This window comes from Saimiri boliviensis, chromosome 18, assembly GCF_048565385.1.
Source record: "Saimiri boliviensis isolate mSaiBol1 chromosome 18, mSaiBol1.pri, whole genome shotgun sequence".
Taxonomy (NCBI): Eukaryota; Metazoa; Chordata; class Mammalia; order Primates; family Cebidae; genus Saimiri; species Saimiri boliviensis.
Genome location: NC_133466.1, coordinates 599126 through 625989, shown reverse-complemented (window position 1 = coordinate 625989; position 26864 = coordinate 599126). Strand labels below are relative to the sequence as shown.

The following is a 26864-nucleotide window of genomic DNA, read 5'->3' as shown; positions in this document are numbered from 1 at the left end:
ATCTTTAACCAGCAGATTCAGCAGGGCTGATGGGTGTCGGTCCTGGGACTAAGGTCCATGTGATTGCAGCTCCGATCGTGTTCGCAAACTCCCTCTACCAACTCTCCCTTCTGGCTTTTGTGAGATGCCATCTACAGAGGCCCCTGCAGCAAAAGGCAGTCAGCAGCTTCCAGCTGAGGAAAGGGATCCAGCCGAGGACCCCGTGTGCTCAGAGGCAGAGCCTTCCTCACTGGAAGCTCAGGTGAGACCCCAATCCCAATACCCTGACTGAAGCCTGGGGAGACCCTGAGGCCGAGGACCCGAGAGGTGCGCCTGGACTTCTGATTGACAGAAATGGTGAAGTAATAAATGTGTGTTCTTCTAAGCCACTAGGTTTGTACTAACATTGTCACCAGCAATAGGTGAAACCAACAGTCAACGTACAATAAAAGCAATAAAAGAAGTGATAGGACTACACAGATATGGTGAGAAATAAGAACATTTTATGTATTACATTTGAAAACTTAGATAAAATGTACAAATTAGAAAAATTAACTTATCAAAACTGCCTCAATCAAGAAACAGAGAACCTAAACAGTCCTAAAACTACTAAAAGAATGAGTCCAAATCTAAACTTTTCCCAGGAAAAAAACTCTAGGCCTAGGAATTTTTAAGTGAATTCGACTAAATTATCAGGCACACTCATTATAATCTCACACAAACTCTTCCAGAGAATAGAAAGAGGAGGAACATTCTCTCGTTCATTCTAGGAACCCAGAGAAATAAGACATGGAATAGTGAAATTTTCAGGCTATTTCACTCATGAACACAGACGCAAAACTCCAAATTAAAACTGAGAAACTGAAAACTGTCTTAAATATAGACCCATACAAAGGTCTATCTCAGAAATACAAAGGTGTCTTAACATTAGAAAAATCCATAATAATCCTCTACAAATTAACAAACGACACAAATATATAATCATCTCAAAGCAGACAGGGCAGTCTGAGACCAGCCTGGGTAACAGAGCAAGACCCCATCTCCATAAAAAAAATTTAAAAATTTAGCTGAGCATGGTGGTGCATGCCTGTGGTCCTAGCTACTCAGGAGGCTGAGACAGGAGGATTCCTTGAGCCTAGGAGTTTGAGGCTACAGTGAGCTATGATGGCACCACTGCACTCCAGCCTGGGCAACAGACTGAGACTCCATCTCTTAAAAAAAAGAAAAGAAAAAGAAAAAGAGTCGACTGTTTTCCTACAAGCAATGAACAATTAGATTTTGACATTTAAAACACAATGCCATTGACATTAGCTCCAAAAAATTGAAATCCTTAGGTGTAAACAACAAAATATGTACAAGATCTATATATGATGACATCTACAAAATTCTGATGAAAGAAATAAAAGATCTTCCCAACTTGAGCTATAGATTCGATGGAATCCCAACGAAAGTCTCGGCATTTTTTAACTATCAGCAGACTGATTCTAAAATGTACAGGGAGAGGGGAAAAAACCCAGAATAGCCACTGCACTATTGAAAGAGAACACTGACGTGAGAACACTGACACTAATTGAGTTCAAGGCCTTCTACAGAGCTACAGGAACCGAGACAGGGTGGTACTGACGAAAAGAACAAATAAACCAATGGAACAGAACAGAGAGCTCAGAAACAGACCCACGCAAATGCCGTCAACTGATATTTTACAAAGGAGCAAAGGCAACAAAATGTCGCAAAAAAAGTCTTCTCCACAGATGGTGCCAAAACAACTGGACATCCACATGCAACAAAATCTAGACACGAACCGTAAACCCTTCACAGTTGAACTCAAAACAAATCATGGACCCAGATGTAAAATGCAAAACTTAACAACTCCTAGAATATAACACAGGAAACAATCTAGGTACCCTTGGGCTTGGCAGTAACTTTTTAGAAACAACACCAAAAACATGATACTTGAAAGAGTACACTGATAAGCTGGACTCCATTAAAATAACAACTGGCTCTGCAAAAGATACTATAAATAGAATGAAGAAACAAGACACAGACTGGCAGAAATATCTGCGAAAGACATATCTGATAAAGGGCTGGCAGCCAAAATATACAAAGAACTAAAACTCAACAATAAGAAAACCCTTAAAAATGAACCAAAGACTTTAACAGACACTTCACTGAAAAAGATACCGGTGGCAAATACTGTATGAGAAGATTTTAACAGAATGTCATTAGGGAACTGCAAACTGAAACAAGGAGATAGCAACTATGCACCTCTTAGAACAGCTAAAACCCAAAACACAACACCAAATGCTGGTGAGGATGTGGAACAATAGGAAGGCTCATCATTGCTGGTGGAAATGCAGACGGTGCAGCCACTTTAGAACACAGCTTGGTAGCTTCTTACAGAACACGCTCTCACCATGGGATCCTGCAATCACGCTCCTTGGCATTTACCCAAATGAGCTGAAAACTTACATGCACGCTAACATTGATAGCAACTTTATCCATAGTTGCCAAAACTTGGAAGCAAGAAAGGCATTCACCTCAGTAGGTGAATGAATAAACTGTGGTACATCCAGACAATGGAATATTATTCGGCACTAAAAACCAATGTGCTATCCAGCCATAGAAAGACACTGAAGAACCTTAAATGCTTATTATTAAGTGAAAAAGGCCAGTCTGGAAGGCAAAACTATGGAGACAGTAAAAATATCAGTGTTTGCTACTAAGGGGTTCCAGAGGTGAGGACAGGGGATGACGGATGGAGCACAGTGGACTCTGGGCAGTGAAACTACTGTGACACTGCAGTGGTGGACACATGTGTTACACATCTGTGAAAACCACAGAACGAACAACATAAAGAGGAACCTGAATGTAAACAACAGACTTCGGATGACAATAATTTATGAATGTTGACTCATCAACTAGCAAATGCACCAATTTAACGCAAGATGTGAATATCAGCAGAAACTTGGTGGAAAGTGAGAGGAGTTAGTGGCTTTATGGGGAAACGGCATCTTCCACTCAAATTTTCTGTAAATTTAAAACTGCTATAAAAGATAAAGAGCGTAATTTTTTTTTTAAAGTTTAGCAAATTGTCTAGCTATGAGATCAGTATCAAAATCAACTGCATAGGAATCTACGAGTCCACAGTGATAATAAATAAGTAAATAAACAGAGGCAAAGGAAAAGCTTTTGGAAGAACGCCAACTAATACATATGGAAGGAATGACAATTTTGCAAGCATTATGCAAATAATTGATTCAGGCAAGAATCATCATCAAATGCTAACAATAACAGGTATAAGTCTGATGAGAAATAGGACGTTTACATAGCCTAAGACTGTCTCCCAATTAAAAAAGAAACGGCAACTTCATAGTGGAGAAACTAAGTACACTGCTCACCACCTTCATCAAGGGATCAAAGTGGTTGTGTGCTTCCTGGTAAGATGCAGAAGGCCCTACTTCTGCAATATTCCTGACAAAAACGTACAGCATCATAGCCTGAATCTAATCATGAGACACCAGAAAAAAAACACTGAGAATATTCTACAAAATAACTTGCTGAACAATTCAAAAATGACAGAGTCATCAAACACAAGGAAAGACTAAGGAATTATTCCAGGTTAAAAGAGTGTCAATGTTATAACTAAATACAACCCATGTGCACAGTAAGGAGGATAAGGAAAAAAGAAAAAGAAATGAAAAATAATTAAAAATAAATAAACAGGCCAGGCACGGTAGTTCATGCCTGTAATCCCAGCACTTTGGGAGGCTGAGGTGGGCGGATCATGAGTTCAAAAGATCGAGACCATCCTGGCCAACACAGTGAAACCCCAACTCTACTAAAAATACAAAAAAATTAGCTGGGCTTAGTGGCACAGGCCTGTATTCCCAGCTATTCGGGAGGCTGAGGCAGGAGAATTGCTTGAACCCGGGAGGTGGAGGTTGCAGGGAACCAAGGTCTTGCCACTGCACTCCAGCCTGGCCCCTGGTGACGGAATGAGACTCTGTCTCAAAAAAATAAAAATAAAAAATAAAATAAACAAATGCAACCCTAATATCAGATTAACGCTTGAGGAAAAACTTCGCCATAAAGGACATTATTGGAACAATTAGGCCAATTTGAATAAGGCCTGCAGATTAGTATTTCATCAACATTAACTTTCTGACTTACACTTGCACAAAAGAATACACCTGCTAAGAAATACTCTAGCAGTTAGAAACACAGTACATCCTATCTGCAACTTCTCCAGTGGTTCAACAAAGAGTATCTCTGGAGCACATGGGAGGGAAGGCAATGAAGCCCTCAGAGTAGAATGCCACCCAATGAGGAATCTTACTTAGAGGAAACAGGAGCACTTTTTACTAATTTTGCAGCTTTTCTATAAATTTGTAAATTTAGGGGAGAATTTAAGTCTGTGTAGTAAAATAGAATATTCCATATAAATAATGTTAAAGTAATTGGCAACCCTATACTGTATCTAAAAAACTCCCTAGGTAAATTTAAAATCTTAATATAAAAATCAGACTAATATATTTAACCATTTAAAAGTTGAAAACTTGGCCGGGTACAGTGGCTCACGCCTGTAATCCCAGCACTTTGGGAGGCCAAGGCAGGCAGATCATGAGGCCAAGAGATCGAGACCATCCTGGCCAACATGGTGAAATCCCATCTCTACTAAAAATACAAAAAAAAAAAAAAAATTAGCTGGGCATGGTGGTACATGCCTTTAGTCACAGCTACTCAGGAGGCTGAGGCAGGAGAATCCCTTGAACCTGAGAGGCGGAGGTTGCAGTAAACCAAGATCGTGCCACTACACTCTAGCCTGGGCGACAAAGACTTCATCCCAAAAATAAAAATAAAAATAAATAAAAGTTTAACACTTATGTTCAAACACCGTAAAGAGATAAAAAGAACAAAGAAATTGAGGAGAAAATATCTGTAACATAATACACAAATCCTTACTGTACTTAAAAATGAAAGAAAATAAATAAATAAAATAATTAAAAAAAATAAAAAAAGAAAAAGAAAAACCATCCTAGTGAAAATTTTAAAAATGGCTGGGGGTGGTGACTTACCATGTAATCCCAGCATTTGGGGAGGCTGAGGTGGGAGGATGATTACTTGAGCCCAGGAGTTCAAGACCAGCCTGAGCAGCAGAGCTAGATCCCATCTTTACAAAACATTTTTAAAATTAGCCAGGCCTAACAGTATACACCTTTATTCCCAGCTACTCAGGAGACTGAGGTGGGAGGATTGCTTGAGCCCAGGAGTTTGAGGCAGTGGTGAGCCTTGATTTCACCACTGTACTCCAGCATGGATAACAGAATGAGACTCTGTCTAAAAAAATAAATTATTAAAAAAATGTTCTAGCTTGGAAGTCACCAAAGAAATGCAGAGGAAACCCACGATGAAGTTCACCACGGCTCCCTGTGCGCCACATTCAGGATCCATTTCTACACAGTGACAACAGCTGACATGCGCTTCCCTGCGGCACCTCTCACAATCCCTCCACTCTGCGAGGCTGTACTCTTGCCCACCCAGGCAGGGAAAGAGATGAGCAGAGAATTGACCAGGCCAGGTCAGCCAGGAAGAGGGAGGGTTGGGGGCCCAGCCAGGCAGGCAAACCCCAAGCCATATGGCTTTAGGGAATAATAATGGTCATGAATAAATATTTAACAAGAAAATACCAGTTAAGGTTAAACTGGGGAAAAAGCTAAAAAACAATGAAAATTGAAAAATAACCCAGAGGCTACTGAGTGAAATGACACAACACCTGTGCCGTTATGGTTTGTACTGGAGGAGCACGCTCAATGGTGGGGCTTTTAGAAACCTCACCCAGGCACAAAATGGGCCAGGCCTGAAGAAGGGTGGCAAACCACCATGGAAATGTATTCAGGGGTGAGGAGGGGGCGACTTAGCCTCTTCTTTGCACTTTTCTATATTTTGCAAGTCTTGTTTGTAAAGAACCTGCTTTACTTTATTACAGTGACTTTTAAAAGGTGTTATATTTTTTAAAAGGCCAATTCTGTGAGTGTGGCTGAGGACAACTCGTGCCCACTTCACACCACCGGGCAGCACGTGGCCAAGGGCTGTGCCAGGCCATGGAAGACAATGAACACAGTGCTTGCACCTGCAAAGCACAAGAAAACCCCTGCTCCACCCACGGCTTCCAACAAAAACACAACCAGAATATCCTTAGATGTTAAATGAAGCAGCACACTCCCACATAACTCAGGGTCAGAGAAGAACAGCAGAAACAGAAAACACTTAATATTTGTGCTGCCGCAGCGAGCACCAAACAACAGTTTTAATTGAATGATATATCAAAACTCGTTTATAGCCTCAAGTGCATATTTCAATACAAAACTGAAATCAAATATCTAAGCATTCAAGTTAGAAAAATAAAGGAGAAAGAAAACAACAAAGGCCAGGTGTGCTGGCTCACACCTGTAATCCTAGCACTTTGGGAGGCCAAGGAAGGTGAATCACCTGAGATCAGGAATTTGAGACCAGCTTGACCAACATGGTGAAATCCTGTCTCTACTAAAAATACCAAAAAAATCAGCTGGGCATTGTGGTGAGCACCTGTAGTTCCAGCTACTCGGGAGGCTGAGGCAGGAGAATCACTTGAACCCAGGAGGCAGAGGTAGCAATGAACTGAGATCACACCACTGCTCTCCAGCCTGAGTGACAGAGCAAGACTCTGTCTCGAAAAACATAAAAAAGGAAGAAAATAACAAAGAACAGAAATTGATGAAACAAAAAATAAACTCTCTTAAAAAACAGAATCAAAGACTAAGACGGTTTTTGTTTTTTCAAAAGATCGGCATAAGATCTCAGAAGGAAGATGAGGATGTCAGCATTGAGCTCAGAGCCATCCAAGAGGATATGGAACACTCGTGCCAATCAGTATAAAACTGAGTGGAAAAAGGAAGACTCCCCAGACTGATACAAAAATAGAACATCTACTTAGTCCTATAAACTATTAAAGAAATTACACTGCACTCCAGCCTGGGTGACAGAGCAAGACCTCATCTCAAAAAAAAAAAAAAATGAGCTTCTAATTTAAAACCTTTCCTCGAAGAAAACTCCAGGCCCAACTGACATTTCCAGTAATTTTTCCCAAATATTTAAAGGCAAAAATATTACAAACATTACATAAATTCTTCCAAAGAGTATTTTAAAAAACAATTTCCAACTGCTTTTCTGAGTTCAGCATCATCTTAACAGGAGAACCTCACAAAGACATTATGTAAAGAAAATTTCATATAATTTTATATAAAGAAAATTACAGGCCAGGTGCTGTGGCTCAGGCCTGTAATCCCAGCACTTTGGGAGGCCAAGGTGGGCAGATCACAAGGTCAAGAGATTGAGACCATCCTGGTGGCCAACATGGTGAAACCCCAACTTTAAAAAAAAAAAAGAAAAATTATAGACCAGTGTCTCTTGTAACCAGAGCTGTTAAACTCGTAACAAAATATTCCTCAAATTGAATCTAGCAATATATAAAAAAACAGTACATCATGACCAGGGTGAGTCTACACCAGGTTTAACAAAAGTAAAAACTGTAATCGTAGTAGGATAAAGAACCTGCACAAACCACATGCCCTTTAACGTGCCCTCTGACATAGCAATGACACTCCTAGGTACATGACTGTGAGAAATAAGTACAGTACCCAGGTGCCGGAAAAGGGAAGTACAAGAGTGTTCACAGGAGACACTTCATAAAAGCCCAGACTGAAATCCTCCCAGGTGCTGAGGACGGGCAGCTAGCCAGCACAGCACCTGCATTCAACCAAAGGCCCGAGGGAGAGAACACTACTGTTACCCCAGCCACCTGGCTAACCTCAAGCAGATGAGGGGAAGGCAACACGAAGTCCACACCTCAGGATTCCACCTAGACAAGGCTCAAAGTGAGCAACAGAAACCCACAACCTGGTAGGCGTGTGGGCGGCCGCCTCATGGGGACGCCTGAGGGCTCTGGTGGCATTGCCATGTTCGATGTTGGCACCAGGACCTGTTTCCTTTAGAAAATCAACCTGTACACTTTCCTGAATATTTGCTACCCTTAAAAACTGCTACTGGAACACAGGGGGAGTCGCATATGTAATGTCTTTTTAACATTACTAAAAGATAGGGAGAAAATCCATTTTTGTGTTGTAATTATGCTATTCTGAGCCCCAATAGATATTTTGTAGGCTTTAGGGCATATAACTGGATTCAGTAACCTCTGCAGCCTCTCCACATCTACGTGAGTTTTGTTTCTGAGATGGGCCACGAGGGCTGTGTTAGAGAATGCTGCGTCTGGGCCTTGGCCCCCAACCTGGCAAGCCCCCACACTGAGGGAGAGCATCCCAGGCCGAGGCCCTTCGTACCTGATCTCGGCTGCCCTGTGGTCTGGGAGATGCTTGTGGAAATGCTTAAGTGCCTGCATCACGGCCGAGGTGCACTCCACATACGTGTAGTCAATCATGATGTCCCCTGGGGAAGCGAAGGAAGAACCAAGGTGCTGTCTCAGCCTGGCTGCCCGGGGCTTGCAACTCAGGCCAAATCACGACAAGCAAGAGTGTCGCAGTGTGCAGAATCCGTGCCTGGATGCTACCTCCCCGACCGACCTCCAGAGCAAACACTGGCCGGCCCAGGACACACACCTGTACTACAAGAGAGCAAAGATGAGGGGAACGCAGCAGAAAGCTGCAATCCCAGCCCAGAAAGCCATGTGCGATGGGTAGAGGACCAGGAAGGGGGCATGTGAGGTGCCCAAAGGTGGACCAGGGGTGAGATTCTGTCCCCAGGCCAGTACAGTGGCAGCCACGCACACACAGCAGCCAACCAGCCCATGACGTGGGTCCCCTCAGTCCCCAGAGATACCTCCTTGCAGGCGCTCTGGGATTCACGAAGTGGGCTCGCGACACACAGCAGCCTCCGCAGAACGTAAGCCCTGTGGACTGAGCAGGAGCCAGCCCAGGCTGTGGACCTCACTGGAACCCTCCACCATCCCATCCCCGAAGCCGGACCTGATGCCCTCCTATCCACAACACAGGGATCCTGCCAGGGATGGAGGGGCACAGAACACCCCGGGCTGAGGGAGGGCTCCAGACAGATCTGCTGGTGAGCCTGGGCCCTTGCAGCAAGGGGGAAAAGCTGGCTCTGGGGTTTGTGTACCACAGTGCTGGCTGACCACTCACCAAAGACCTCCGAGGGGTTCAGCAGCTCCAGCAAGTGCCCCCCACGCTTAGTCTCGTAGGTGGAGAACCCTCCATCGGGATTCCTCATGTTCAGCAGCTGAAATCACAGAGCACCCGAGAACTCGCCCACATGATGAGCACACACAGACGCCCAGGCCACAGTGGAGATTTCTAGAGGCAACACTAGGGCTGACAACCAATGGGGCAGGAACGGGGGCAAGAAGCCGATTTCCACATTAACCAAGCCCTTGAGTGCCCCAGGCAGCAGCCGCAACCTCATCCTTCAGGGCCTCCATGCACAACCACCTCGGAACACGCCCCCACATGTGCCTATGACTTAGAAACCAAGTGTTGGCCGGGCGCGGTGGCTCACGCCTGTAATCCCAGCACTTTGGGAGGCCGAGGCAGGTGGATCACAAGGTCAAGAGATCGAGACCATCCTGGTCAACATGGCGAAACCCCGTCTCTACTAAAAATACAAAAAATTAGCTGGGCATGGTGGCGCGTGCCTGTAATCTCAGCTACTCGGGAGGCTGAGGCAGGAGAACTGCCTGAGCCCAGGAGGCGGAGGTTGCGGTGAGCCGAGATCGCGCCATTGCATTCCAGCCTGGGTAACAAGAGCGAAACTCCGTCATAAAAAAAAAAAAAAAAAGAGAAACCAAGTGTGTGCTGCTGCCAGACAGTGCAGGGTCTCCACTGGGAAACACGCACAACAGCCAGATGTGCTGAAAGAATGTGGTACCAAAACCAACAGAAATTCCTTCTTCGGACACCCACTGGAAACCACCAGAGAGAAACCCTGGGGGCCACACCGGCTCCTTCAAGCATCTGCGCTGAGCTGGACACCAGCTCTGTAGTGCAGAGCCCCCTGCAAACAGCCCAGCAAGGCCCCTAGGGGTCCAGCCAGAGCTCACAGTTCTCCACATGCAAACGCTGGCCAAGGACAAGCTCCTACAGCCCGGCTGGAGTGTGTGGTGGGGTGGCGCCCGTGGGAGTGGAGGTGAGCACGCAGCTCATCTGCAGACATGAGCTATGGACGGGGCTAGGACCACAGCCTTACCACAGCCACAGCATCGCAGAGCCGCTCTCGGGGGATGTGCTCGGTTACATAGGGACACTTCTCCTGCAGGAGCAGCACAGCCTTCAAGGCCTCAGCCGTGCAGTCAGCAACAATCCAGCCACAGTCCAGCGTGCTGAAGGAGAAGCCGCCCTGCAGAACACAACCCGTGACCCTAGGCTGAGGGTGTCCACACCCCAGTCCTCGGAGCCACCCAACAGCCACACACATCCCTCCCCATCACAGAGCACCCAGTCAGGACGGGGTCCCATCCACCAAAGGTGTGGGTGCAGCCAGGGGCCCAAGCTGGGCACATCTAGATGGAACTCCAACTTCCAGCACAGGGACCCTCAGGGCAGCAGCTCACACCCTCAACACCTTCAGATCCCACGACGGCACAGGACAGGGCCCAGGTGCCCCCCACCCCCACTGTGAACAGGCAGCAGCAGCTGCGCTCATGCCTAATTTCACAGCCTGCACCTGTGGTCACAGCCCACACCAGCCGAGGTCTCTTCTCCCCTCTGCCTTCCCCGGACGCCCTGGCTACACTTCGGCTGTCCTGAAGCCTATACGTGTGTGCCATGACCACCTGAACCGCCCCAAGGCACGGCCACATGTGCAAGCAAACAGTGCCCCCATGTGCCAGGCAGCTCAGCAACATGAGGCATGGGCCCCTATGCCAGGCACTATCACAGCAGGACATCCAAAGATGCCAAGGGAGGAATCCCCCCTTCAAAGGGAAGGACCCAACCTGCTGAGGGCAGCCCCCCCTGGGAGATGGGGCAGGGATGGGGCTGGCTCCCACATACCTTGCTCATCTGGCGGTAGTACTTCTGGTAGTCGGGAGGGTTATCTGGGATCTGGGCAGCATCAAGGGCAAATGTGGAAGCAGAGAACATGTCAGCATCTGGGACATCACTGAGATAGACTGGGCAGGACTGGAGAGGCAGGATATGCCAGCCACAGCCCCCAGTGGGTGCTGCGAGGCACCTGAGGGCCCAAACCAAAAGCTCACCACCCACTGCTGCTGGGAAACGTGACTGGCCAGCAAGGGCTGAAACTAGCCCAGACAGGAGGCACCTGCCTCCTCTATGATCTCCCCACCAGCCAGGAGGCAAGGAGGTGGCCCAGGCCTCTGTGGTGTGCTCTGCCAGGGGCTCCCGCTGCCTCCTGAACAACCCCAGCTTCGTGGACCTCAGCTCCTGGGCTGTGTCTCCTGCCTCAATGAGAAGGGAAGAGGCCTGGACTGTAGTAGGGTTCAGTCAGCCTCCCCAAGTCCCCATCAACCAGAACAAGTCCTGGGTAGGAGGCAGGAGGCATGAGGAGTCCGCTGCAGGGTCAGCCACAGCAGGACAATGCCCCTCCCCTGTCTGAGCCCCAGATAGGTGCCAGCCTTGGCCACACGAAGGCCAGGAACACCCAGAGGCCCTGCAGAAGCAATGTCCTGATGACATCTGAAGGGACATGGTGAGATGGGCTGGGGGGGAGGGGCAGCTGCTCCAGGCAGAAGGACACTGGCTGAGGCCGTGGCAGGGACAGCGTATGGGAAGACTGTGGCTGCAGATTGGGGTGTAGGCACGTGTGAGACACTGAGGTCAAACTGGGGGCTGGGGCACTGTCTGTGGGCAGCTGATCTAGCAGGATGGACAGGGGTTTTCGCTGCAAACAGTCTCAGGAGGGAACGTCCACAGGCTGGCATCACCTCTATGGGCAAAAGGTACTTCAGAGACCCCGAGGTGGCGTGTAGGCTGCGCAGCTCAGGGTAAATGGCCCCTACCTGTGCCTGGCTCCTGCACACCATGGCTCCAACAGGAGCAGGACACAGAAACTGCCAGCACCCCCAGCACCCCCAGCACCCTGCAGGCCTCACAGAGCTGCTCCAGGTGAGGCCAGCCCAAGGACGGGTGGATGGAACAGGGGTGGGGAGGGGCAACCTGAGAAACCAGTGCAGGGAACAGGGCAGGGTAGAGGTGGGCACTTCTGCCTGTAGGAGCTCCCAGCCCTGATCCCCCTCTTCAGCCCCCTCAGGGCCCCAGGCACAGGCCTCACCTGCGAGAGCCGCAGGAACTCGTGTGCCTTCTGCAGGCAGGATGAAAACTCGGGCCTGTGGTGTCCACCTGCCTGGAAGAGATAGCAGGACAGAGAGGCTGAACCGCCCTTGCATGGCCACCATGGCTGAGTGGTTCCCCGATGGTTCTGGCCACATCCTGCCCCAACTGGGAACCAGAATGAAACTGGCAGGTATCTCCAGAGAGTGCCAGGGTTTCTTGCTGCACTTACCTTTAAAGACAAAAAAATCAACGGTCCATGAGATATGACAAGATGGAAGGGAGCAGAAGAAACCATCTAGGATGCCAGCACCCCACCCACCCAGCGAGCGTCTATGCCCAGAGGATCTCCAGCACCCCAGCATGGGTAGGTCCTTTGAATGGCCCAGCCCTCAGGGCACTCCAGAAACACCTTCAGAATCCCACCAACCTCATTCCCAACAGCATAAAAATCCACTGTTGTTTCTCTAGAGTATTGGCTGGAGAATGCCCATAATGAGCAGTTCCAGTTCTAAGAGCCTGGAGTCCCACTCCTGCCCATGCTCTGAGAAACAGCCTTCACCAGGCTCCCCTGCGTACACGGCCTCCAGCCCCTCCCCTCCCAAAGCCTCTGACCCAGCCCAACACCCAGGACTGCTGGGCAAGGCCGCCCCCTCCACAGCACCACCATCTCAAACCAGAGGCCAGAGCCCAGGTCACTGGAAACTTCAAGGAGTCACAAGTGTGTGGCCGGCAGTGCTGCCTTCAGGTGGACGCGAGGGCTCACGTGCACAGGAAGGAAGGTCAGTGGAGGCTGAGAAAAGAGAATGAGCCACGAACCTCTAGCAGAGCTTGGATGGCAAAGGCAGTGTCCCAGATCTGTGAGCCGTTGGTGCCCTACACACAAAAGACAGGTGTTACAGCAGCCTCCCCTACTCCCACCTACGGCCTCCAGGATCCGACAGGCCCCTGAGGGCCAGGTGTGGGGGCTCCCATCCAGCCAACACTCAACCTCAGGCTCTGAGCCCTGTGCACCCCTCATGGCTGACAAGGGCCTCAGAGAAGGCTGAGCCCTGCAGACAAACATGGGTCAGGGAGCCCCACCTTTCTTCATGGGCCACTAGGCAGGACAGTGTCCCTCTCAGGACACCTGTACGACTGAACAATCCCTCAGAGGCTCCAGCACCCACACACAGAGCATCCAGCTGCCCTCGCCCAATGAGAGAGGTGCACTTCAGTCATGGTGATGCCTGGAAATGACCCCCATTTCTGAGTATACCTGAGGTGACGGAAACTGCATAGGGCTGGGAAGGCCCCACCTCAAATGTCACCCCGGACCTGGACTCCCAGATACATACTCTGGTCTCAATTCATAAGGGCTGGTGACCAAACCCCAGTGAGACAGAGCTGGACACTGACCACAACAGACATGGGGATGGTGGTGGGGGGCGGCAGGGGACAGAGGAATCCAGTCATCGTGCACTGGAGGAACGAGCCAGCGACCACCAGAAAAGCATTCTCACAAAAGAAACACAACAAGATAAAGCCTCAGTGCATGGCCAGTTTACAAACACTCAGAGAACAGAGGGAGCAACCAGTCAGATCCGGAATGTGAAGCCCTTCAGGGAGGAGAAAAGAGGCCACAGAAGACTGCTGTGGACGAACAGGAGCTCAGATACCAACACGTGAAGGCCTGCGTGGGCCTGGCCTGAACCCTGATTCACACACACCAACAGCAACATGAGGACTACACTCAGGAACCGTCGTGAAGTTTGCTGGGTGTGACAGCCACAGAGCATTCTATAAAACACAGAAGCACTCAGCAGCCCGAGGTGCACTGAAGAGAGGGCGCAGCGAGAGGGCTGGTCAGGGAGTGGCAGGGAGGCCAGGGCCTGCTCTGGGACTCATTACTCATGTAACTCATCCACTTTGCATGTGTTTTGAAAACCATTTCAGGCCGGACGCGGTGGCTCAAGCCTGTAATCCCAGCACTTTGGGAGGCCGAGGTGGGAGGATCACGAGGTCGAGAGATCGAGACCATCCTGGTCAACATGGTGAAACCCCGTCTCTACTAAAAATACAAAAAATTAGCTGGGCATGGTGGCGCGTGTCTGTAATCCCAGCTACTCAGGAGGCTGAGGCAGGAGAATTGCCTGAACCCAGGAGGCGGAGGTTGCGGTGAGCCGAGATCGCGCCATTGCACTCCAGCCTGGGTAACAAGAGCGAAACTCCGTCTCAAAAAAAAAAAAGAAAACCATTTCACAAAACATGGACTGTGCCCAGGGAGCCTCAAGGGAGCTCAAGGCCAGCTGGGTGAAAGCCCATGGCCGGGGAAACCTGGCATCAAGGGTAGCCCTGGGGCGGGCAGTGCTGGGCCCCTGGGTGTCCATCCCAAACATGACACCCAGGACACCTCTGGAGATTCCACATTTCCACACCGAACCAGGTGGGGGACAGAAGACAAACCCGCAGGGCATAACCCTCACCAGACCACAACACACAGGGCAACACTGTCTGGGCTTCTGACACACTCATTGTGATAATGCACAAGGGGCACAGGCTCAGCCCAGTTGGACAGAACTGGGGTCTACAGGGCCCCCAGAGCCAGGACAGGACCAGGGTCAGCCAGGACCCCACACTCAACACTGCTCTGCTGCCCCCAGAGCCACACCCAGGACAGCACCATCTACAAAATCTAGACGCTGAGCAGGATGACGTGGAGAAGGACGTGCGATACACAGCACAGACGGTGCAGGCAGGGAGCCCACAGCTCCTGTGCAGTGGGCTGTTCTCCCACCTCGATGACCAACCCACACTGCAGAGCAGGTGTCCCCAAACTGCGGCCCCCTGAGGCCATTTATCCGGCTCCCCGCCGCACTTCAGGAAGGGGCACTTCTTTCATTGGTGGTCAGTGAGAGGAGCACAGTATGTGGTGGCCCTCCAACGGTCTGAGGGACAGTGGCCTTGTGTAAAAAGTTTGGGGACGCCTGCTGTAGAGCAATGACCTGGAGACCACCACAACCTCTACCTGGAGCAGGCCACACTCAGGCGGATGCTTCCGATGGCAGAGACTGTATAGCAGAACACGGCGCTGGCCCTTCCTAACACAGCTCTCAGCTACTCTGGTCCACAGACTTCCGAGAAATCTGAGATGCCTCGGGCCTCCCCCACAGTGGTAGCAGACGCACAACCCCTGAAGGGCAAGGACCCTGGTCAGGCATCCCTGCCTGGAAACAAGTGTATCTTCTAAAAGCTCAGGGAAGGATCCAGAAAGAAGCCAACTAACGCCATGTGGCCAAGTGTCCAGCACACCCTCTCCCTGGACGTGGCGATGCCTGCCTCCCCGCTCCCTTGTGCTTGGTGCCCCTCATGACTAGGTTCCAGCCCACTCAGAGCAAGTCCCCAGGCAGCTCCTAGGCCCAGCCATATGCCACCATGGCCCTCCAGACTCCTGTCCTGTGCACCCACAACTTTAAGGAGGAGCCTCTTAAGAGTGTCGCTGGGTACAATGGCTCACACCTGTAATGCCAGCACTTTGGGAGACTAAGGCAGGCGGATCACCTGAGGTTAGGATTTCGAGACCAGCCTGGCCAACATGGTGAAACCCTTGTCTCTACTAAAATACAAAAATTAGCTGGGCGTGGTGCTAAATGCCTGTAATCCCAGCTACTCGGGAAGCTAAGGCAGGACAATCACCTGAACCTGGGAGGTGGAGGTTGCAGTGAGCCGAGATTGAGCCACTGCACTCCAGCCTGGGCAATAGAGTGAGACTCCATCTCAACAGCAGCAGCAAAAAGAGTGCATGGGGGAGAGGCCCCCACTAACCAGAGCCGCCTCCTGCCACGGTAACAAGAGGAGAGCTTCTGCAGCTCCGGTTGGGCCCACTCGGACCATCAGGGCAAAGAGCAAACAGGACAGCTGCAGACAGACACTCGAGAACTGTGGGCACCCACGGGGACACAGCCAGAGGCCTCAACTGACTCAGCCTCCGGTCACACTCTGCCGGGACTTGGTCCAGGAGGAGTTACTTCTGCATCTTAATGAACCCAGAAGGAAAAGTAATGAAGGGTAGAAACGACTTCAAAGGAGTCCTGCAGCCCTTACCTGCATTTTCATGCCGTCAAGGCCCATCCTGTGAGGACAAAAATGCCCAAGTCAGGTGCAAGGAGAAAGCTGGAAGCCCAGCCGGCTACCCAGACCCTGTACCCAGAGAGGGCGTCTGTCCCCTCCCCCAAGGCCTAGCACTGGCCTGGATGCCGCCCCAGCTGGGCTGCTGGGCTGCTAGACTCCTGGGCCCACACTCTAGAGAAAACAGGACACACTCACCCAGGAAGGGCGCACCCAAGCCAAAGGGCAGCAGGAGGCTCCCCAACCCCTGACCCCTGACCCCAGGCTGCCTCAGCCCTGCTGCCCGTGTTCGGTGCTGTGGGACCAACCAGGGCTTTCCATTGTTGAACCGTGCTGTGCCATCCACGACAGGGGCCCACCTTCAGGGCATACTCCATGTCTAACAAGCTCCCCTTGTCCACAGGTCTTCCTGACACCAACCTGCAGCTGCCCTGCTGCCCACCACACCCCTCCTCACTCTACCTTCTGCGACCACCCCACTCTTCCACTGGGTGGCAAATCTTCCAATTCAAAGACAACCCTAGGTGGCTTCTACAAGCCCTGACACTGCTGGTCCCTGGTGGTATTCCCTGGCGGTGTTCCTTGTTGCTGTTCCCTGGTGGTATTCCCTGGCGGTGTTTCCCTGGTGGTGTTCCTTAGCGGTGTTCCCTGGCTGTGTTCCCTGGTGGTGTTCCTTAGTGGTGTTCCCTGGTGGTGGGTGCTCCCTGGCAGTGTTCCCTGGTGGTATTCCTTAGCGGTGTTCCCTGGTGGTGGGTGCTCACTGGCGGTGTTCCCTGGTGGTGTTCCCTGGCAGTATTGCCAGATGGCACCGTGGAGGCCCCCTCACTGGGATGCGGCTGAGGCTCAGATCCAGCCTTCGTGTGGCTGCACTGAGAAGCCTCACCAGCACATCACAGCCACACTCACCAGAGATAGTCCGGGATTCTGGAAACGTGCTCCTGGAAAGCAGGGGAGGTGGGCCCGTCCACATACCAGCGTACAAGCATGTTGATGGTTTTCGAGATCTGCCGGAGACACAGCCCTATCGGGGATCTGCTCCAGACCCACAGCAGCCCCCAGGGAGAGGGTCACATGCAGCTCACTCAGGGCCAGGACAGGGGCCTTCTGCTCTAACAGGCGGGACTGAGCGAGGATGGACAACTGTGTCCCCAGGACCCGACTCAGACACAGGCAGTGTCAGCTGAGGCCATGGCCTGGCATAGGATGAGGAGGGACCGCACTCCATCAGTGAGAAGTGAAGGGTTCCAGGAGAGGCCATAGGGGCCAGCCCACAACCAGAGGGGCATGGGCTGTCAGGTGCCTTAGAAACACCACAGGGGACAGAGGCAGGGCCTGAGGGGCCCAGGAAGAGATGTGGACATGGGACTGTAGTAGTAGGAAATGTTTGCTCCCCTCCTTCCTCAGAGCAGACTGTTCCAGAGGCCCGAACTTTTTATTTATGGATCTTACAAGTCAAGATCCAATTGCAAGATGTTTCTAATGTGCTTAGTACAGACGTGCTCTCTATGGGATTAAACCACAACCCACACAGAATCACGTCACTGCTGAGCAGAAAACAAGGGACCTGCTGCAAGGTCAGTCAGGATTTGTGATTCACTGAGGTGGCATCAGGCCCAGAAAACCCGAGATGCAGCATCAGGGTGGGACTCAGTGGCCCAGTGCCACCTGGGTACATCCAGAGAATGCCAAGGCCAAGCCACTACACCGCAGCAGCTACGGCACAGCCCAGGGGCTGCTGACTCTGTCAGGAGGCGGCCCTGAGCCAGCACAGCCTAGGGATTTCACCCTCCAAGGTCACTGAACTAGCCCATACCTGGCCCCCTGCGGACCCCACAGAAGAGAGAGGTCCAAGTCCCTGGTTAGGCAGGAGGAATCAGGAGTGGAACCCAAGGACCCTGCTACTCCCACCCACCCTGGGCATCTCTAAACCCCCTGAGAGAAGGACAATAATGAACTATTTGGGGAGGGGAATTCAGAAGGAATCAAGTGAAAAAAAACACCCCTCCCAGCTAGCCAGAAAGATCTCAGGAAGGGCCTCCAGGAGAGGGTCAGGCACCCCCTAGGACAAGAGCAACTGGAGAACAGGAGGGAGGGTCAAGTGTGGTGGGGCGGCTTCGCTGAGCTGGGCGTGCAGGGAGCCAGGACAGAAGTCCTCAAACACCTGTGGGATCTGAGGGCCACCTCTCAAATGGCAGTGCACTAGGCTCCAGGGGACCCTACTCCCAGCTCATGGCTCGGCCTCCCGGACTTTACTTTGGACCCCAACCCCCAGGGGCTGCAGCCAGAGGCCAGGCAGAGGCACTGACCGGGCCGATGCTGATGCTTTTGGTGAATCGGTCGTCAGCCGCGATGTGCTCATACAGCTTCTGCACGGCCTGCTGCCGCAGGTGGGCACTGTGGTAGCGCTCATACAGGTTGAGGAACGCTGCAGGGGACAGGGGTCAGTGGACACCAGGCACCAGGACACTGGCCTCAGCCTGGAGCCCCATGCACCTGGACTTGCCCTTCCCCAGGGTTCCCCTTGCCCCCCGCCCCCAGACTTGGTTGCTGAGCTCCTCCTTCCCTGCCCAGGAGGGGCTGCCCCACACCTCCTACACACACCCTTGCTCAGGATGAGCTCCTGAGAGTAGAAGTCAGCACAGCCGGTTCTAGGGGTGGAAGGACAGGGCTATGAGATCCCGCCTCCTGGGGCCTGGCACAGAGGAGGTGGCCCAGTGCCACGGGCAGGGGATGAGTTCATGAATGAGTAGATGACACCCCGACCACGGACTGCCCTGCCAGCCCCTCAGGAGGCACTCACCATATACCACATGGAGCAGCCAGCTGTGCGGTGTATACAGCTCGTCAGGGGCCACGTTGTTCCTCTGCGCCTGCCAGTTGATGCTGGCGAAGTCCTCCACATAGAGCTCCTGGTGGGGGCAGCCGGCTAGCCTGGCTCAAACCAGGAGGGGCAGCCTCCCACCACCCACCCTCAGGACCCTGGACCAGCGCCTTCCTGGGTCGGGGGGGCCCTTCCAGCAACTGACTCTGAGGGCACATGAAGGCCCAGCCATTGTGGCTATGTGTGTACCACTCTGCGGCGTTCCCCAGCTCCATGAGCCCCAGGCCTGCCCAGAAGCTCATTTCCTCCCTCTGCCCCTCCTCCTTCCCCAGGGCAGACCTGATAGACATCCTGCACCTCAAACCCCGCCTCAGGGCCTGCTTCCTGAGGACACAGTGCACATCTGCCTCCTGCATCTCTTGATTCCTGGATGTCCCCCTAAGAACCCCGGGCAACGGCTACTGCCTGTCCCATAGCACGAGTCCCCTCTGGGCAGAGCTTGGAGGAAGGTGGAGGCCCACTCTGATCACAGGGCTCCCAGTTCCACAGGGCCCCCAGGTGAGTGGACAGGTGTGGTTAGATTCCAGGAGCCCCAGGCCCTATGGGTCCCCGCCCCAGAAGCCTTCGCTCTGTTCCCTGATGAGGTCCTACCTGGCGGAGGCTCTGGACGAGCAGGTCTTCTGTGGCACTCAGCCGAACAGCGTAGCAGTAGCTCATGGGCAGGTAGACCTGCCGGCAGTGGCACCACAGTGTGGAGGGGTGTGCTGGTGCCCAGTCAGGAAACAGCCTGGGGCAACAGCAGGAGTCAGCTGGAGACCCCCAAGACTCAAGCCTGCCCCTCCGCCAGTATCCACACCTTGGGCCCTTCCAAGCACGGACACTGGTGGATGGCTGTTCCCTACCACATCAGTGCACCTGCGGGCATTTCTCAACCGTGCTCCTGAGGGGGACTGTCAAGCCATAGGTGCACTCTCCAAGGAGCTGCACCTCCTGGTTCAGTTAGCATTTTATATCCTAAAGCCAGGTGATGGAGCTCCTAAATGCTTTGGATTGTCTGTGGGTTTCTTAGCTGCAACAAATATACCTTGGTCACATAAAGCATCAACAAGGGGAATATGGGGTGAGGGCCCCAGGGAATACTCTTGGCTATCTTTGCAACTTTTCCAGAAATTGGAAACTATTCCAAAATTTAAAGTTTACTTTTAGGCTGGGCAATCCTAGCACTTTGGGAGGCCGAGGTGGGCAGATCACGAGATCAAGAGATCAAGACCATCCTGACCAACATGGTGAAACCCCGTCTCTAATAAAAATACAAAAATTAGCTGGGCATGGTGGCACGTGGCTATAATCCCAGCTACTTGGGAGGCTGAGGCAGGAGAATCGCTTGAACCCAAGAGACGGAGGCTGCAGTGAGCTGAGATTGCAACACTGCACTCCAGCCTGGCAACAGGGCAAGACTCGGTCTCAAAAATAAATAAATAAATAATAAAGTTTACTTTTAAAAGTTTATTTAAGACACTTTAGGCCAGGCATGGTTGCTCACGTCTGTAACTTTGGGAAGCCAAGGCTGGCAGATCACCTGAGGTCAGGAGTTTGAGACCAGCCTGGCCAACATGGCGAAACCCCATCTCTACTAAAAACACAAAAATTAGCCAGGCATGGTGTTATGCACCTGTAGTCCCAGCTACTCGGGAGGCTAAGGCAGGAGAATTGCTTGAACCCAGGAGCCGGCGATTGCAGTGACCCGAGATCATGCCACTGTACTCCAGCCTGGATGATAGAGCGAGACTCCGTCACGGGAAAAAAAAAAAAAAAAAAAAAGACACCAGATAATAAGAAATTAATGTTGGCTTTGCTGGGTACTTAAAAGCATTCGGTTCTATTCAGAAAGACAAACACTGATCTTTTAAAGGCATGCACACTGAGTCCACAGGTAAGGTGTGACACTGGGACACGCTTCACATTCAGCAGCAAAGGAGACAAGGTCAGCAGCAGCAGCAACAGCAGCACAGGACGTCCCTGTGCAGGCTGCGGGAGGGACAGTTCCTTCTACTTCCACAGATGCTCAGTTTTCCACAAAATGCAAGCCACCCCTCCCTGCCTGCAGCCTGACTCAGGGTACCCCCATCCACAGCACAGCCTCCTTCCTGCCAAGTTGGGAACCCCCTTTCTGTAACCCTGTAGGACTCAGCTCGATCAAGGACCCTGCCAGGAGCCTAACTGCACCCACCCACAGAACAACCACCCTTCTCTGTCTAACAGCCTGCACCTGACCCACAGTCCCTGTCCCTCTACTCTTCAGGGAAGCAGCAGCCACCCGACAACCAAATCAACAGCAGGCATACCACATCTCTGGGAACAGGGTATTGAGGCCTTCCCAGCTGTAAACATTCAGGACAGCCAGCCAGAACTTCCCCCAGGAGGGGATGGCCACAGCGCCACCTGAGAGGGAAGAGAACAGGCCCACGTCATCTGCTTCTTGTGAGCAGAGCCCACGCTGCCTCTAGCTGGGAAGCTTCACCCTCCAGGAGTCATGCATACCCCTCCCCATGAGCCAAGGGCAGCCTCATGCGGATATTGCAACCCCATGTGAGAAGCAGGTTCCAGAGTGCTCAGAAATGCCCTGGACGCACGGTCCCTAGGTGAAACCAGTGGCTTTCCTGGGAGTGTTTCCAGCCCCAGGAGAGGTGTTTCCAACCCCTGGCCCCAGGAAGGAGCACATGAAGACAGCTACCTGGAAGGTCCAGGGACACCTCAGTGCTCAGGCGAGCGAGGGGCCCAGGTACACATGGCAGCCACGTCCACATGTGCCTGGAGAAGGCAATGAGCAGAAGTGAGAGCGCACACTCGGCCTCGCACTCTGAGCCAAGCCTCAGCTGCCCCAGTCTGTCACCTCCACTTGGCAGACTGGGCCTGTACGGGAACAATGACAAGCCCCAGACTCCGGAGCAGCTCCGCCACACTGGCCCCATATGCCAGAGCCACTTCCAGCAGCACTCAGTTCCGGCACAGCCACACTGTCTAAACACACTTCTGAGGAGTCCCTGCTCTAAATCCCAAAGGGTACGCAAAAGTCAGTAACACCCACAAAGCTACTAAAGAGCAGCCTAAACACATTCCTCCACCAGGCAGGCGCCAGGACTGTGGTGGGGAACCAGTCAGCAGCCGTGGGAATACAGCATCATTGACACCAAAGGCTGACAGTGAACTGATGACAATAGTGACAAGCTCATGAAGGAAGGAGGCAGGATCTCACGGGAACGCATCACAGGACACTCCACCTGGCACGGTAGGTCAGGAAGAGGCCCTCAAAGAAGTAACACTGAAAGTGTGAGCCACTGGGGCAGGAGTGGAAGGTAAGAAGTTCCAGGTTAAGGAAGCAGTGCATGGTGAGCCCTGGTGTAGTAAGGACCTTTGAGGAGCTGACAGTCACCCCTGTGCATGGAGCAAAGAGCAGAGCAGACAGGATGGGCTACGGAAGGTCTGCGAAAGGCAGGGGGCAAAAACCAGGCCAGGCTCTGCAGAGCCACAACATGAGCTAGACTTTCTTGGAGCAGCAAGAGCCATGGATTCCCTTGGCTGAAATCACCCTTAGGGCTGACAGGCAAGAGGAGAGGTAGCCAGGCTGGGCTTGGTGAGGTCAAGAGCCAGCTTGAAAGGTGCAAGCTCCAGGGCTGCTCTTGCCTGCAGCCAGGCTGCCCCCAGAAGGTGGCTTCCCGTGTTCTTCCTCAAGCAACATATTAATGTGTTTCGTTTAAGTCTTGGTCAATTCAGGAAACAATTACCTGGTTGTCTTAATTTGTTTTGCTTTTTTTTTTTTTTTAGAGACATGTTCTCACTCTGCCACCCAGGCTGGAGTGCAGTGGTACAATCAGCTCACTGCAACCCAGAACTCTTGGGCTCAAGTGATCCTCCTGCCTTATTAGCCTCCAAGTAGCTGGGAGTACAGGTGCATACCATCACACCTGGCTAATATTTTTCACACCTGGCTAATATTTTATTGTTTTTTTGTAAAGACAGGGTCTCACTATGTTGCCCAGGCTGGCCTCAAACTCCTAGGCTCACCTCGGTCTCCCAAAGTGCTGGAATTACAGGTGTGAGCCACTGTGCCTGGCTCTTAATTTGCTTTTTAAGAAATTATGCATCTGTTAAACAGTTTCTGCCTATTTCTGCTTTGACAAATTCCCTGTTGATGTGTTTTGCCCATTGTTTCATCTGGAGGTGCACCTTTCTGTATCTCGTTTGTGAGAGCTTATTATAGAGCTGACGTGAGTCCTTGACCCAGCACGTGCTGCATGGGGCATACCTTTCTTGTGAAGAAGGTTCCGGGCTCGTACCATGTCAGGATCATCAGGCCCAACACCCAGAATTCTGAGACAAACATAGTTGAGTGCAGTCCCAAACACAGTGGACTTATCCTCAATGTGCCTACGGGAGCAGAGCACAGGTGAGAAACTGGTATCCGTCCTTACCTCTAAGAAATAAATCAAAACTTTCTGGAGTTTTCTCAGAAAACTAAGAATGCTAAAATCCCTTACCCTGACATGCCATGCCAACACAGGAGACACCTGAGCAGCCACTCTCCAGCAGGTGTTCATGCACCTCCCATGACATCCGAGCCCCTGCTCCATCCACCTGACCTGCCTGCTCTACACCTTCCCGAGGGCAGTCCACTTTGGGCTACAGCTCTGCTCCCAAAGTGTGCGCCACACTGCAGGAAAGCTGTCCAGCCCTGCCTCCACCTGTTACCAGCCCAGAGTCTATGGGGGGAAGCTCTGCAAGAGCCGAGGCAAGAGTCTGAGGCCTCAGTCTGTTTTCATATAAATACTGAATTAGAAAAGAATTAGAGATATAGTTACATAGTTATTCCTATATACAATTATTACATAATCACAATCACATAACTACTTACATGTAATCATAAATACATATATACAATCATATCATCTTTAATTTTACTAAGTCTCAGGTCATGAAGTAGTCCTTCTCTACAGGTGTGAAGACAAGAAACTGAAATAAAGACACAAGACACAGAAATAGAGAAAAGAGTTTGAGCCCAAGGGTCCACTGCCAACCAAATCTTGGAGAGCAGCAGTGGCCCTCGAGGGCCTGGACACTCTGACTTTTACTGAGTACAAAGCAGGGAGCAGGGTAGAAAGGCTGAGGCAATGGTGGACAGTGACGGGGTCAGGTAAGTCACATGTCTTGGAGACAGGGGCTCGGATTTTCAAGAAGCCGAGGCAAGGGGAAAACCTAATGCGTCAGCACTTTTTTCACACTTGTCAAGAATACCAAGGACATTAAAATTTATGTTACTAATTCTTATATTTTGAGAAAGAGACGAACCACGTGCTGAGGCAGAACATGAAAGCAGACATGGAACGTGACCACTGAAGCACAGCGTCACATAGAGACAGTTAAGTCCCCAGACGTCTGCAGGCCTCCCTGAGAGCCGCCAGGCCCACCACAAGAGCTTGGAAGAGCAGAGTTTTCTCCTAACTTCCGCGAGGAAGGAGACATCTCGGCCATCTTGGGCGTCTCCTTCCCTAGCTGGCTAAACAGCCGGCACTTTCACAGCGCTGGTGCTGCCGCACAGCCAAGGCGCCCTCCAGCAGCCTTTACGCGGGGGTGACAGAGGGCTTAGAGTATCTTGCCTTACGGTCACCTCTTTTTCCAATGCCACTTCAGTTCCATACTTCTTGACCTGAGACTTATTAGTAAAATTAAAGATTATATGATTGCCTATATGTATATTTATGATTAGATGTGAATACCCATGGGATTATTTATGATCATATATAGGAATAATTATGTAACTATATCTCCAATTCTTTTCTAATTCAATATTTATATGAAAGTAGACTGAGGCCTCAGACCGTTGCCTCGGCTCTTATGGGGTTTCCCCCTAACAAGCGTCAAGGGCAATTTTCTTCTGCCTTAGTGATAATAGACTGACAGTTTCCACATGTGGGTCTCAAGAGTGTCCTAACAGCCACAAAACCCATTTAACACGAGGTGTGAAGCCAAGGCCCCACCTGCACAGCCTCAGCCCACTCCCCTCCTGCTAGGCTCTCCCCAACCCACCCCAGGCCCACAGCTGCCATCCTCCTACCCCCCTGGCAGCTGCCTGGAAACTCAAGCATCTCCCACACGAGAACACACACATGCATATGCAGTGACACTAGGGCAGGACACTCACAGGCCCCAGCCGCCGTCGGGTAGCTGCACTGACCGCAGGTACCGCACAATCTCTTCTCTGTATCCAGCTGGCAGAGGGATGCGTGCCACGTGGCAAGTGATCAGGAGGCCTGTGTGACAGGAGATGTTTCTCGCTTTGGGGAGGTGGTCATCACTGCTAAGACCAGGCCCCTTTCCTCCTGACCACCCCACTCCAAAAGGGAGCTACCTACTTCCCACAAAAACACCCCTGGAAAGGCCATTCCTCCCAGGCCAACAGGGACTTTGGGAACAGGATCAGAGAAGACGTCAGCCACAGCACAGGCGATGCTCCCTGCCTAGGGCCTGCAGAGCCCACTTGGCCACGCCTGGATCGCATGACCCTCTGGATCAGAGAAACAGCAAACACTGCACAGCACCTCAGGAAGGCCTCCCCCAAGTGCCCTGAAGGTCCAAAAGGAACCAGCATTTTAGGGACCATCTCTTCCTAACAGTTATAATGCTGTTGGGACCGGGAAATGTGCAGACAGGAGCATAGCCAGTCTGCAGAGCCAGCATCTTCCTGGTTTTACAGGCAAGGAAACTGAGGCAGCCAGTAAATGGTGGGGCTAGGTCAGACCCCTATCAGTGCTCACCACAGTGCTGCCCAGTGCCACACAGGCACACTCGACAGGAGCTGTCTACACAGGATCATGGACTCCAGGAGCATTTTCCAAAGTCCAGAAAGAAGGAAGAAAAGACCCAACTCACAGCCAGCCCACCAGAAGAGTCCCAGCAAGCTAAGCCCAGAGCCAAAGCAGCAAGAACAAAACAACACAGTAACCTCACTGACCAAACACCACAGCGTGCCTGACGCTGTGCACATAACCAAACCTGATTCCAATCCTGTCACAGATGAAGCTACCGATGCAAAGTGAGGCTGACTCATCTCCTGACCAACTCTATGTCATTGTCTTATCATGAGCCCCGGGAATTGTCTCAACAGGCCCTGATGGGGCCAAGGGAAGAGCACCTCAACTTCCCATAACAACAGGGCCTCAAATCCCAGGACAGAAAAACTCAATGCTGTACAGTGCAGGTAGCAGCAGGGCTGGGAGTCAAAGCAGAGAAGGAATCCCAGTGCTTGTCTTGCTAGTCTGGTGACCTGGAATAAATATGCCTCAGCTTCCTAAAGGATCCCATTAGGCTTATTCTAAGGACTAAAAGAAGAGCAGGCCTTGAGGAAGGCTTGGACTGCAGTAAACACCATGGAACCATTTTTAACATTAAAGGCCAACTCTTCCCAAACTAACAAACACATAAGCCTGATGCAACTTCAAAGTCCCAACAGGTTTTATTCTGGGATAGAATCAGAATAAAGGCAATTTGGATGAGTAAATGGATAGACACACCTACGAGATATTTTAAAAAGAAAGGCAACAAAGGTATATAAGGACTTTAAATTAACTACAAAGTCATAATTAACAGCATAGTAAAAGAAAACGACG

The 26864-nt window shown here is 51.3% G+C and overlaps 1 protein-coding gene across 1 annotated transcript in view; it reads right to left on the bottom strand.

Annotated features, from left to right (window-relative positions):
- Window positions 1-26864, bottom strand: part of LSS (lanosterol synthase) — a 35170-nt gene that overhangs the window by 6270 nt on the left and 2036 nt on the right. Inside the window, exons 4-17 of the mRNA XM_039480434.2 lie at window positions 25400-25508; window positions 23507-23628; window positions 21546-21642; window positions 19852-19987; window positions 19180-19288; window positions 18686-18804; window positions 17286-17383; window positions 16356-16383; window positions 13092-13148; window positions 12274-12345; window positions 11034-11084; window positions 10228-10377; window positions 9168-9264; window positions 8355-8460 (exon numbers count right to left, since the gene is read on the bottom strand). Coding sequence (XP_039336368.1) covers window positions 8355-8460; window positions 9168-9264; window positions 10228-10377; window positions 11034-11084; window positions 12274-12345; window positions 13092-13148; window positions 16356-16383; window positions 17286-17383; window positions 18686-18804; window positions 19180-19288; window positions 19852-19987; window positions 21546-21642; window positions 23507-23628; window positions 25400-25508 — 1351 coding nt within the window. The remainder of the gene's footprint in view (window positions 1-8354; window positions 8461-9167; window positions 9265-10227; window positions 10378-11033; window positions 11085-12273; window positions 12346-13091; window positions 13149-16355; window positions 16384-17285; window positions 17384-18685; window positions 18805-19179; window positions 19289-19851; window positions 19988-21545; window positions 21643-23506; window positions 23629-25399; window positions 25509-26864) is intronic.